The sequence below is a fragment of the Trachymyrmex cornetzi genome, unplaced genomic scaffold, assembly GCF_001594075.2.
Source record: "Trachymyrmex cornetzi isolate Tcor2-1 unplaced genomic scaffold, Tcor1.1 scaffold131, whole genome shotgun sequence".
In the NCBI taxonomy this organism is placed as follows: Eukaryota; Metazoa; Arthropoda; class Insecta; order Hymenoptera; family Formicidae; genus Trachymyrmex; species Trachymyrmex cornetzi.
The window spans coordinates 1706481-1721402 of NW_017295884.1; the positions used below are offsets into that span (position 1 = coordinate 1706481).

The 14922-nt window shown below is 32.1% G+C and overlaps 1 protein-coding gene across 1 annotated transcript in view; it reads right to left on the reverse strand.

Moving 5' to 3' along the window:
* Positions 1-14922, reverse strand: part of LOC108770737 (Inositol 1,4,5,-trisphosphate receptor) — a 73500-nt gene that overhangs the window by 38413 nt on the left and 20165 nt on the right. Inside the window, exon 2 of the mRNA XM_018522440.1 lies at positions 13750-13940. Coding sequence (XP_018377942.1) covers positions 13750-13847 — 98 coding nt within the window. The 5' untranslated portion in view covers positions 13848-13940. The remainder of the gene's footprint in view (positions 1-13749; positions 13941-14922) is intronic.

Consider the following 14922-nt stretch of genomic DNA (forward strand, 5'->3'; position numbering starts at 1 on the left):
AAAAGGCTGGCAACCTTCCGAAGAGTATCCTTGCCTACAGAAACACCTCTCGAAAAATCCGCCGTTCGGAACTGGCATTAAAATTACAAGTTCCATATACTTGTAACAATTGAATAATCAGTGTGCATATCACAAGCATATAAGAGAGGTAAACACAGGCCAGAGGCCTAATGTAAGAAGAAGAAAAGAACAAATATATTTATAATTAAAAACTACACTGAAAAAAAATTAGCTAAATCTGAGTAAATATTTCTTGAATAGTGACAAGTAAACATTTATTTAGAACAAATAAATACTTGCTCAATAAAATATAATGATACTTGGTAAATCAAATTAATGGTTCTTGTATCTTTGTTTACTTGGCACTATTCAATAAATATTTACTCAGATTTAGCTAATTTTTTTTTCAGTGTATATATACCCGCCTCGATCCTTGCTTGTCTTTCTCCTGTAACTTGTTAAGCAGTATTGACATTGCAAACAAGCGGTGGTTTCAATGTTTCTTCCCCATGTTCGAAGCCAAAAACACAGAAGCGAGGGATTCTGTTCATATAACACTTGAGAATGAGCAAAAAATGCTATTCCTCCTCGAGAAACTCTGTTCGTATGACATTTGTTGAAAAAATAGCAATTTTCGCTGATTCTCAAGTGTTATATGAACAAGATCTCTCGCTTCTATGTTTTTGGCTTCGAACATCGAATACTTCACAAAAACGTACAAATAGCTAATCGTTTAAAAATTATTTATTTATAGCACGCGCATAATAATGCATAATAATATTGAGTGAGAACCCCTTTTCAGGGTTGCCACAGAAAATAAATTTTTAAATTCCCTGACTTTTCCAGGTTTTCCAGGTAAAAATGGAAAAACTTTCCAATATAAAATATGTAAATTTTAACATTTAAAGTCAAGAATTGTAGGGAAGCTAGCTTATATTATTAAAAACAACGCAAAAAAGGCTTAGTAGCATACTAAAATTTTGAGTGTAATTCAAGCCAAAAATAAATAAATTAGTATTGGAAAAAAGAATGCAGTTACGAAAAAGAATGATCAAATAAAAATACTGAATAAAATATAAATTTTAATTATTTTATTAAAATCGTTTAAAGTGTATAAATTTTGAACGTATTTTTCATTATAAACGTCAGATATAATATTAAAAAATTATAACAATTATTTAGAATAGGAACAGTTTAAGGAAATTGTGAGCAAATTTCAAAATTCCAGACCCTTTTACATTTTCCCCTGATTTTTCCCGGTTTTCCATGACCAATATCAATTTCTCTGACTTTTCCCGGTTTTCCATGACCAATATCAATTTCTCTGAGTTTTCTCGGTGTTCTCGGTTTTCCAGGTCTGTGAGGAGGAGGGGGGAGCAACCCTGCTTTTTATCAGTATCCGATACAACAATGTTAAAATATTCGCACAAAACCGGGGAAGAAGCAAGATGGGGCGACAAAGCCCAAAATATATACGCGCCATCTGCTGCTCGATGAAAGCACTTTACGCTCGAAAAATTAAACCCACAAATTTACGAGACGAGTTTGCAAGTAATCATTTTCACGCCTGACTCCGCCGGTGTTTTTACGATCATCACAACATCGCTCGCGCAGGCATTAATTAACAGCCCTTTCATCCGCGGCAAGTTACTGCATCGGCTGTCATTCCGCGACCAACGCGAGTGACAGGTGCACGTAGGATCGGAGATGTTACGTCATGAGAGAAACAGGAATTAGTTGTTCTGTCAACAACGTCGAAACCGCCTGTGGCGGTCATGTAACGTATAACACAAATCGCGTATCACGTTATCTGCATTCGACCTGTATCAATCTCGTGAAATTGAGTAAATTCCGTGGATGCCACGGATTAATGTTGCGCGTCGCTTCTCTGGTATGGACAATGCCACGAGATTGTTATATTTCGGTAACGCGAAACGCGTTACCCTTACAAAACTCTAATACTAGTCAATTTAATACTAATTTATGCTAAAAAAACGCAATAATTAATTACTTACACTGTTAATTACTTACATTGTTTTATGGGGTCAAATTAACTTAATGTGAGTCGCCACTGCTCAATAATATTGTTATTTTTTTACTAAAACAATGGTTAGGGTAACTCCGGTATATACGCCGCACCTATCAAAAACTTAATTTATTAAGTACCTATTATTTATTATGTTTAAAATAAACGACCTATATCAGTAAAAACTTTGTACTGCCTACTACTATGAAAAAAATATTAGAAATCCGAAATATTTAGTTTTCGTATTAAAAAATAAACTTTTTGAAATCTTGCATTTTTGCTATATATAAATAATGGGTGGGATATATGGCAAAAATGCAAGGGTTTCAACAAACCAAAGAATACGAAAGCAAAGCACTTCTATTTTGCTATACAACATGCTTTACTATTCCTCTACACGTATATATCACGAAATAACCACTAGGTCTTGTACACGCCTTACAGTAATCATTTTATGTAGATTATAATTTATGATGATGCTACTTGTTACACACACAGTGACAAATAGATTCAACTCACAATAAATTCATTAATATTAACAGTAAGAGGCTGAAATCATAACACAATACTAATATATAACAAAGGCATGTAACAGAGTAGTTGCGAGAAAATTACCCCTACTCCTTCTATTTTTTCTGACTTCCGGGGCGTAAATCCCAGCGCGGCGTATATACCGGAGTTACCCTATATTCGACACTATACAGTATCAATTTAACATTATATAGTGTCAAATTGAATTATCATTTTAGTTAAAAGAACGATATATTTAGTAGGAGCAGTGGTGACTCACATTAAGTTAATTTGACCCTATAAAATTTAACAGTATTTGGAGTATCACAAGTACCGAGTACTTTTTAATATTTAAAAAGTAATTAATTACTATCTTTAATTCAGTATTGGCCAGCATTAAATTTCTATAAGGGTGGTCTGTGATGTGTAATGATTGTACTGTAAAACAGCGCGATTCTTACAATAAGTATTATTAACAAATTCGTGAATCTCGTTTTATCACGCACTACGATCTTTTCTTGCGTGAACAATATACGAAATTATTGTACTAGCGAGCCGTCGGCTCGTAACAAATGTGCATACGAAACAATATAATGCCGCTAAATGCTGGCATTGTGAATAAACGTAAATGCCGCAAACTCATGTCGAGCGACGGTCGTATTACACGCGTACAGCATCTCGCGGCGGAATTATTATACCGGCGGTATGACGCTGATTTATGGCGCGCTCACACGTCAAAAGGCACAATCATAACGACTTCTGGAACAAACTGGTTTAGGCGTTGAAGTGACAATACGAATTAATGATCATTACAAATTCATCCGGCGTGACAGCCACAGTGCGTCGAGCAACTAATATCTCAGAATTATTTTATGGGTTATTATTTATTGACGATACATAAAAAGCATAATATATATAAAAAGAACTTGATTCTACTCATAAATTTAATAAGAATGGACTGCGCATTTTTATAAAATTGTCACTATCGATTTAGAAAGAATGAGATACACTGTTCAATTCAGAATTTCAAATTATACTCAATTTGAGTTATTTGTAATTATTTCTGTTCGCCCCACTGCTTTTACCTAATATGTTGATAATTTGATTAAAACAATTAAATTAAAATAATAACTTAATTTAAAAAATGTATTAAATTTGATCTAAATTTATTATTTATATAATGTAATTTATTACTTGCATTATTCATATCTGTTTACATTTTTATTTACGTTTGCTAATTAAGTGGAGCATACGCGTTAATATAGATGTTGTTTATTTTGAAATTAAATACAAAAATAGATTAATTACAATGGATACATTTTGATACACATGGAAGTTAAAATTAACAAAATGTTATTTAACTCAAGAGATTGGATTACTTTTGATATGTAACAATGTAGCATATCACTCTTTCTCTCTCTCTAAAATATTGAGTTAAAGAAAGATGCTGATATATTCCATTCTTTGTAACGGAACCACACATGCTAAACTCAGGGAATGCGCAGTCTATGTCTATTACGTCTATAATTCTATTGAGTATGAAACAGTTGAAGTGCATGGAAACGACGAATGTATAAACTCGCGAGTGTCTAGAAATCTTTAGAAATTGATCTTGCATAACTTGTGCGTCTTGGACAAACTATACTTGACGATTTATTAACGACAATGGCTAAACGCCAGCGATTCGTAAAAGTTTACAAGATTTACAATCTCATCGATCCTTATATATATAAAATTTTAAGTACGTATATTGCGCGCGTGTGTGTGTCGACGTGACGCTATCAACTCGCGAATGTCATCTTTACAAGTTTGATCGCGGATGACACATCAATCGCGCACAAACTACTAATCTTTAAATTATTACAATCCACGCGCCAACTTGGGTGATTTATGAGAAATTCAACCGTGTTTCTCTCTACGCAAAGTTTCCTTTTCTAACGCCACTACAGTCCGTGACACTTCGAATTTATTACATACGAGACGCCGCAAAGTTGAGAAACACTTTTCTTCTCAATCAAACTTCATGTAAGCAACGATACGAACAGAATACAAAAAAAATTACAATACAACAAATTAAAGATTCATTGATTATGAATTATTAAGAGCAAAGCTTCCAGACGGATCTTCATTTAACCTTGACAGAACAGAAAAGCCATTATAGTGGCGCTGGTACATTATCATATTTTGAAGCAAATAATACAATGAAATAATAAACTGTAACAAATCTTACTCAAGGAAAAGCTGTACGATTGAAGAATAGACTCCCGTTATCTAAAGGTCAATAAACAATTCTTTCTTAAAATAATCATAATCAAATAAAATATAAATGACGTGTTTTAATATCGAAAATAAAGATTAATTCAACTTTTAAAAATTTTAGAAAAAAGTAAAAATTAAACAAAAGTCAGTAATTGAGAAAGAGACGAGATAAATAGAAGTGTTATCATAGAGCGCGATTTCGCGGAAAGAAGTTAGTCACTTCCTATCTTTAAGATTACAACATAATAAAAGTACAATAAAAGATCTAGTGTCGAATTAACAATATAATAAAGCATTGTTTTTTAGAGAATCATTTCAAAAAAATTTCGAGAATATTATAATAATCTAAAAATTCTATATCAGCTGCGGTATGTAACATAATGCGGAGATTTAACGAGATTCCGACCTGCTCGCCAGAGAATAAGGGCAATCTCATCACGGCTATAATCGTGCTTCTAGAAATAGTCCCGTCATCATTGTCGTTAAATCCTCGGAATAAAACGGGTGCTCGCCGCGGATAGCCGCGACATTCATTACCAATGATTTCGCGTGCTGATGCATTTATTGAGTGCACGAATTAGGCGCTCTTTCATTAACGTGCATCAAGGATCACGGCCGGGATCGAAACTCACGCGCTCTCATCTCGATCGATTTTGTATTCACATCACGTTGTAACTGAACGCAGTAAGTAATTAGGAAAGTGAAAGGCGGCATGCAAAGCGTCCCTTGTCGCGTGTTTACATACGCAATCCTTGCGTGCGCGATCGCGGTAATTCTAAGCGTTTAAGGAAACAGCCGCGATCAATGAAAATGCCATTAAAACGTTCAAGCGTATAAACAACCTTTGATGTCGATGTTATCTGTAATTAAAAAACAAAATAAAACGATACGAGTCCGAAGAGAGATTTTTCTTTTTTTTTAAACAAATAATCAAAATAATTAATATCAAAATAATGAATATTTTCATAATAAATTAAAAGAAAAATAGATTAAACATTCAATAAAGATTTGTATGTAAAATAAAAAACCTAAATCGAAAAAAAAATAATTTTTATTTTTACAAATATTTCTATAAAGTGCGATTTTTTTGCAATGTAGATTTACTGTATAAATGTTATACGACATTATTTTCAGGTAATATATATATCGTGGGGGATTTTAACAATACTCTATAAAACCGATAAAATTCCTTTTGATTGTACAAAAGTACGAAATCGATATTTTCAATTTCATCTCGTCCGCTTTTGTGTTAAACGAGAGAAAATTGGAGAACTATTCCAAATTTCCTCCCAGACACAAGACTGATAAGATCACCGCGATCTTAAACGTGATATTCATTCATGAAAGTGCATGTTTAGCAGTTTGAACGAAAACGTGCGCGACCTATTTCCGCGATATAATGTTGAAACGCGCTTAATGAATGCATCTCTGCTGTTTCTTCCGCGGATCGTCGAGAGGATATTTTACTACGAGTGCTTCACAGCATCAAACGACGGTAAGGTACGAGCGAGGCTTCTAAAAATCCACGCAAAACAGCCGCAAGTTACGAGAGCTCGTGAACGACGAACGAGTCCTGTCTGTCACGCATCCAAAAATATACCATGGTTTCGAGAGAACACGCGACGATCTCATACGTGATCCATTATTAACCCTTACCGTACCAATATGGATAACTAGTGACCGAGCGATTCCTGTTCGTGCAAGTTTCTTTGAGTCTTCCGGTAATTATAAATTATATTACATTTTATTATTTTCCAAAATAAAGAGTCAATATTTATTCTAGAAAGTTGAAAGTATGTTGGTGAATTTTTAGAGATTTTTTGAATTATTTTGAAGAGTGAAGTGAAAAAACGAAGAGATTCTAGTGACCCTTGATGATATGGATAAGGCACCAAATTGTACATGGTACGGTTAAAAAGGCTATCTCTCCTTCTTCCTTTCCCCCTTTTTCGTCCATTCATTTCTTTACGTTCTCGAATACTTAAATTTTTATGTAACGTCAACGCGATATTACATATTGCTTTTAATCTACAAGCGAGGTACATTAAAATCTAAATGGCAGCTCGCTCTTTCCTTGATTGCTATATCGATACAATGATCGCTTGGCTAAAATGGTAATCGCGCTAGCGATTGCGCGATCGTAATTGACGATTACTTTTCAATCAATTAGTAGTCAGTGACCGCTTTGCTCTGATTGGTTGAAAAGTAGTAATCGCCAATTACAATCGTGTACCTAATCGCTAGTGTGATTACAGCTTAATACACACCCGACTAATGAGTTTTGTATATTTTACCGTTTGGGATATAATAGAATTTTTTATTATCATAAGCATACAATGATAAAAAAGTAATTAAATAATAAATGATTAAATAAGAATATATTTTTATGGATGTAGTGTGTTAAATTACGCATTTTATACTTTACGTTGTTATCTAATTATTTATGTTATTTAAAATTTTATATTATAAATAACTTTTTTTACAGATATTAAAAAAGATTCATTGTTATTATCAAGATCACTGAAAAGTCAAGTACCAATCACCGATGACCATCACTTAACGTGTTAATTTTACTGCAAATACAAGTGTATTATAAGTGCCTTCATATGTGATTTTTTTCGTATAAAGATAACACACTACACTGCATATAAAAATGAAAAAATTTATACATTTAAACGTGTAATAGTGTTATTTTTATACGGAAAAAATCACTTACTCTCTAAATTCTTTAGAATGAAATTTCACTCTAAAGAGTGAAAATTGAATTAGTTTTAAAAAAAGACTCAATTTTCTCAATCTTTAAGAGTAAAATTTACTTTTTAGAGTAAGATTTACTTTAAAAGTTTTAGAGAGTACATATATGAAAGCATATTATACACTCGGATTTGCAGTATTGATATCGTCTATTATCTGTCATATATTCACTTGATCTATTTATTTTGCGGACAAAAAGAGACATTTGTGGAATTATCAATCAAGGAGACATCTCCGAATAAGCGTTTATTAACGTTCGATAACAACAGAAATGAAGGAAAAGGAAAGAAATAAAAGCTACGTCTCAGATGGGTCAAAGGTCTATTCCGCATGGATTGCATGACCGCGTAAACATACGCCCAGAAAAATCGATCACGCATCCTCCGCATTAGACACGTGGCCGACTCGTTTCAGCTGTGCATACAATTACACCATTACGCAAACTTCTTTTAGATCAGTGATGCGCAATTTTTAAGGGCCATTTTCAGGAGACCATTTTTAGAAATAGGTAAAATCTTTCTCGGACCATATTTATTAATATTTATTTTGTTTACACAAAAAATATAGAAAATGTAATTTTATATTTTCGGCTATGAACCGGCTATGAACGGGCGGTCCGCAAAAAAATTTATAGGTGAATCGCATGCGACCAGGGTTGGTAAAAAAACATGTTTTAAACAGTTTAAAACATGTTTAATTGTTATTTTTAATGTTTTAAACGTGTTTTTTTATAATACTGTTTAAAGCATATTTGAAACATTAAAAACATATTTAAAAGAAAAAACATGTTTTATTCTTAAAAAAAAAAAAAAAACATTTGTCTTTATCAACTCTGTGACCTGCAGGTTACGCATCACTAATCTAGATAAATCTGAAGCGACGAAAATGTAGCCTAATTAAATACCAGAATATTGTGATTTATATGCATCTTTAATCCTTTCCGCTTACGTGGTAATCAACAAATACATGAATCAGCGACTATGAAGAGAAATATCTTAATCTCGCTTATATTTTTAACGATGGTCATTCTAGAAAAGATGTTTATTATCGGATATTTGCATATACTCTAGCGGATAAAAGCATCGTGTTTAGTATAGTTTTAAAACGCTAGCTATACCAGCTCGCTGTATTCATGGCCAATCAGCACGTGTCGATCAAACTAAAATACTCCGACTGTACAAATGTTTGCTAAACGGTATATGTAGAATCGCTCTTTTAACTGCTAAAAAAAGCAATTTTCCGGTACACTTTTAAACAAACCTGGTAAGTAGCCGTCAACGAGAGAGAAAAAAGATCGCGCAAATTGCGCTATTCCGCCGACGGCGGTCATTATATTCATATTAGCAATAATCGATGTAAAAATCAACGTTCATTAAAGCCGTCGCGTATCTCTCCCGCGTGCGCTCTCCGACCACTGTTTATTTTATCCGGTTCGTAATCAGGACAAGATTGAGGATATCGGCTCTCGAAGATATTTTAATGCCGCGTCGCGTCACGTACCCTTTTGAGGGAAATCTGCGCAGTTGAGTACGCGGGCTCGTCGACGACGTCGAGGATTATACAAAGAGCGATCCCGCCTTATTACCCGACGTCCGTGTGACGTCGGCTCGTCGGGTTCATCAGTGCGCGGATAATACACATCCACGACGACGCTGCTAAAGTCGGGTGAAATAATTGCTCATCGATCAAGAGGCCTTATACGCAGGTGCGAATTTAATAATACGCCTTGCCTGCGGAACCCATATTGACGTGGGACCTTCGCGCGGCTCTCGCTTTAATGCCGTTTTCTCAAGTGTAAATGCGGAAGAAACTTTACACCCTTAGACACCGACTTCTCAGCGAGTAAGATGAAACTTTTGCACGCGATACGTACGGTTAACGTTGTGAATTTCCATAAAATCTGGCGAGCAGGTTGGACGCCCGTCAAAAATGTCAAACTGTAATTGACTCGCACGACATGGAAAAAAAAATACTTGAAAGGACCAGGTGCGATTTCTCATCGAAAATATTATAGAATTTCTATACAACGTGCTTGACGCGATAAATACACTTTCCTTCTTATAAATTTTCATAAAATCGTTCCATGTTCTCTAAATTTCTTGGAGTGAAATTTCACTCTAATAATTAAAATACTGCCACTATGAATAAGAATGGCAAACTTTCACTCTTTTTTCACTCTTTTGAGATTCACTCCAAAAGGAAATAATCTCACTCCTTGTTTTAGAGTGAATCTCCAGAAGTGTGAAATCCCATTCCAAAAAAGAAGAGTGAAAATCTGCTACTCTTATTAAAGGGTGCAAATTTTTCACTCTTTTTCAATAATGGCAGTATTTTAACTCTTTTAGAATGAGATTTCACTCTAAAAAATTTAGAGAATGTATACGTGCAACAAAAAAATTGGTTAGTATTACGTATACAAAATTGCTTAAGCTACAAATAAACAAGTAAAATTCGAATTAACGATTTTTCTTGTTACTATTTTATAGCGAATTAATATTTATTTCAATTTTCCAATTTTCAACTTTAAAATTGCAATAACTCATCAGATTATACTATATGATTATGTTAAGCTACAGTTTAATTAAATTAATTAAAAATCACAATCGCCAGTATGCCAATATATATCAATATAAAATTTCTTAATAATGCAAAGTTCTTCCATAATGCTCCGACATCAAAACAAGTTTCTTAAAATAATTATAATTTTTCTTGACTATACTATTTTTAACTATTAAGTTTTTTAATCAGTAATATAAGAAGATAAATCTGGGACAGAGATTTACACATCTGGAAGTAAAGTTTTCTTCTATTAATATATGACCTGACTAGAACATGTAACACATACATATAAGTGCGCAGTCTTCCTGAAGCAGTGCGTGACGAATAACAGGTGTAAGCGAATACAATCTCTTCTATATGCAGCACTTGTTGCGTGAGAAAAAAAAGCATTTTGATACGAATCTACTACAAACTTTGCTAGAATTTGCATGTAGAATTGCATAAAGTCTAACATAATCGTATGATATTGTTTTCAATCAATTCAAGTAATAATTATCGAAGTGTCTATAATATAAAACAACGATCATTTTAAAAATGCATGATATTATGCAATTAATTCATTATTTCATTAAAAGATAAATTTTATTCTCCTATTTTTTTTTCTTTCATCACATTATGTTTTATGTTGTGTTATGTTTCTTGTTTTATGTTATGTCATATTTTTTCCATTATATTATGTTAGTCTTAAAAAATCTTATATACTGCTTCTTCATATATTCTTTACAAAAATTATTAATAAAAACTACACATAAAAGAAGGGCTACAAGCCAAATAAAATACACTTTAATATTTAAATAACATATGTTTCGACTACGATCGTGTCATTATCAATGTACAACAAATATAAACTTAAATTTGAACTATTAACATATTCACGGCTGATTAAAAACAGAAATAAGAATTAAAACTAATTTGCTGTCTTATTGGACGATCCTTCCTACAAACAATTGTCGCCATAGGTGATAGGCAATGGAGTCATATATAATATAGTAGTCATTTGTGAAGCCACAGATATTGATCAGAACTGATAGAGATCTGTTAAAAGGACACAAATTTACTTGATAATTCTGTATATAATCATAATAAGATCACAATCAAACTACGATGATTAAATGATATACAAGAGATATCACAATGTATATCATTTTTTAACCGGTCGCAATTGACATACATAAAAATACACAGATTAATACAATATAAATATAAAACTAGACATAAATTCTAATACTTAAAAACTGTACAGAAATACTAAACCGAAATTAATATAATAATTGCTGATATACAATCGAAAATATAATAAATTACAATAAAAAGAATTCTAAATCTATCATAATAATCATAGAAAGAAATGAAACCTATAACTATTTATATAAAGGTCACAATTCAATTCTAACAGATGCTAATATGTAAAAGATAATAAGAATGTATAATATTATAATGCGGACTCAATCAAAAAAATTAAATAAATATAAAAATTAAAACAATATATACCTTCAACAAATTCATATTATTCGTTCCAAAGGTGTCATTTAGAAGTCATAATTAAAATTGTAACGTTCACAATAACGTATACATATAACTAGGCAATATGCGGCCGAGTCATAAGATAGTTCGTTATTCTACATATTCTGACATTAAATAATCGAGAATATACGAGAAGGCTGTCTGTGAAAAGAGAATTAAAGTGTATTTTATTTGGCTCGTAGGTCTTTTTTTATATGTATTTTTTATTTTTATTGAGCTATATTATTATTTTTATATTATTAATCAACTTATATTATAAAAATTAATTATAAAAATTATTTTGTATAAAAAATGTTATGTTATTAGAAAACGTTAACTTTCACAACATAAGATGTCGATATTCAACGATAATAATTACATTCTCAATACTTTCTCAATATTGTTAGTAAATTTCAGTGTTAATACATTCTGAACACCACAGTATTACGACTTAAGAAACTTTGACCGTAACTTTCAACTTAGAGCTAGAGTATGCTTGAAATCACCATAAAGTGATACAGAGAATCACGGAAATAATAAGTCGGTTCGAACAGAGAATGCAACAGTCCGAATAGATAAATATCTATTAAGGTCATCAGCTCAATGTGCTTGGAATGTTAATGAGATCTAAATTTTACAAGATGTTTGACTTTTGAAGCCGCCTGATGCTGATGAACTATTGAAATATAATAATTGGTGTACTTGAAACTACGTCAAAAAACATAATATAATTCCTAACTGTTATTTCATAATGTGATTATACAGAGAACTTTAAGTTTAATTTATTTGATACATTTCTGTATAATAATAATGCGTAATACAAATTTGTATGTTTACGTACAAAAATAGATTAAATTTCGAGTAAAAAAAATTCTGCAAAAATCTACCAAAAATTCTTTTAATTTTTATAATATTCTGCTATTTAAGGTATAACACGATGAATTGTGCCAACGATTCCATTTTATCCATCATATGCCACATGAAACGTATATATTTTTAATTAAAACTTTTTTAACTTAAGAAAAAAGAAAAGAGTTCTTCTGGAATGTTATCATCAATTGCATACGATTCGCTGCAGCTGGTCACGGTCTTTCTTTGAACAGTTTTCCTGTACGTATACGTAAATGTATGTTTGGGCTCTCTTCTCAAAGGAATAAACATCAAACAAAAGTTCTTGCCGTCATTTTCTCGTGCAAAGAAGTATAAAAATACTCGTAGGAAATCATGGCTAAAAAAAGTTGCCACCGCGTTGCAGCGCGATTAAGTGATAGTTCACGAATGTTCTTTCTAAAATATCTAATTCTGTTAATAAATCAAACTAATCAAGACTCAAAGAAGATTACAACATTAATCAAGACTCCTTACAAATCAAAGAATTGGAAAAAGTAAGGGCACTAGGAGTCAGGCGTACAAGACGTCGCGCAAATAATACACTTATAAAGAATGAAACTTCTTTTTCTTTATTCACTAAACGCGCTTGCATGTTTCGACTCATTTTTGAGCCTTCCTCAGAGCAAACACACACTAACATATAACATATATAAAGTAAAAGTTATCCTGTCATGGTGAGCTCCCCTACATCGAGAATTTCAATGCCAGAATTAAATAAAAAGAAAGAAAAGGAAAATGAAAAAGAAGGGAAATATTAAAAATGTCGAATTAAAGAATATAGAAACTAATTTATTAAAAAACTTTAATATAATTAATTATCCCGAAAATAGGGACGCTCACCACGATTACAAAGTACCGTATCGCAAACATTATCATGAATAATTCATAACCGGTTCCTGATATGTTGGCCAGTCGGTATCAAACACAGTGAGTCACTTTTTAGTTATTAGCTAGTGCTAATGAAAATTGTAAAGTGATAAAAAATCTCGTCAGAAGGACTTATTACTGTGTACGAACGACACCGACTGGATAACTTTTACTTTATATATGTTAGTGTGTGTTTGCTCTGTCGAGGAAGGCTCAAAAACATGTAAGCGCGTTTAGTGAATAAAGAAGTTTCATTCTTTATAAGTGTATTATTTGCGCGACGTCTTCTGCGCCTGACTCCTAGTGCCCTTACTTTTTCCAATTCTTTGATATCTAATTCTCTTAGTTAAAAATTATTTTTTTTTTCATCTCTCACTTACCCCAACGTGGAAAGAAACCCGGACACATTTCCCTCGGCGTAGAGGCTGACAATGTCGCCGAGGTGAAGGAAACTCGCGGATCCTAGAAGCTCACCCATCTCGATTAATTCTTAGAGTCTCTCTCGGTGCCTCGAAATCGGAGAAACTCCCGTGCTGGCTGCTTCAGCCGAGTGAATCATTCATGGCTACACCTGAGGAGAGAAATAAACAATTAAGGAAAATTGAAGAGGGTATAAACCTACACACGTGCTGTAAATATGATCGGAATAGTTTTCGATCGGATTACTCGTTATACGAGAAAAGTATACATATGAAATTACGTGGAAAATATTTTTTTTCTTTTCATTTTGCAAAATATCTAATCGATGAAAGAGCAACGGAATGTTAAATGTTAAATTAATAGTATCTTTTCTGGAATTGTACAGAATTGTCTATAAATTCCATGTAAATTTGAAAAATTATATTAAAAATATTAATTAATATAAATTTATGTTATATTATATATGAATATATAACAGAAAAATACATATTAGAAAATATTTTTCTATTATATTGTATTCGAGGATGTCCCGAAATTCGCGAATCTAAATACCACACAAAAACATTAAACAATCAAATAAAAATGTTAGATATAAATTTTTATTTTTAGCAGTAGTTTGTGTGTGTGTGTGTGTGTGGAGATAATAAGGGTTTATGCTCAATTACAGACTACATTTAGACAGTCACTTATTGCAATGAGTCGCGCGTAGACGCGTACAATAATTTAGTGATGAGTCTGGTGAGCGCGCACTTCAGGGGATCGTCTAAACGTAGTCTGTAATTATCATATTTACACCTAAATCCACCCTTATTATCTCAAAAACTACTGCTTAAAATAAACATATATATTTACGAATAATATTTACTTAATTTTTCGAGAACTTTTTGCTATGGTACTTTAATTCACAAATTATAGGATATTATGTAACATTAAATAAGAAATTAAAAGTATAAGGAAACAGCTCAAGTGATTAAAAATCAAATACATAAATAAGAGGTACGATTTAAAAAAACATATTATTTTTTAAGTATACAGGATGTCCTGAAATTTTAGGAATACTTATAAATGAAAATAATACTTATATATAAAATTTTATTTTATTGAACATTTGGTACAGATTAATCTATAATAAT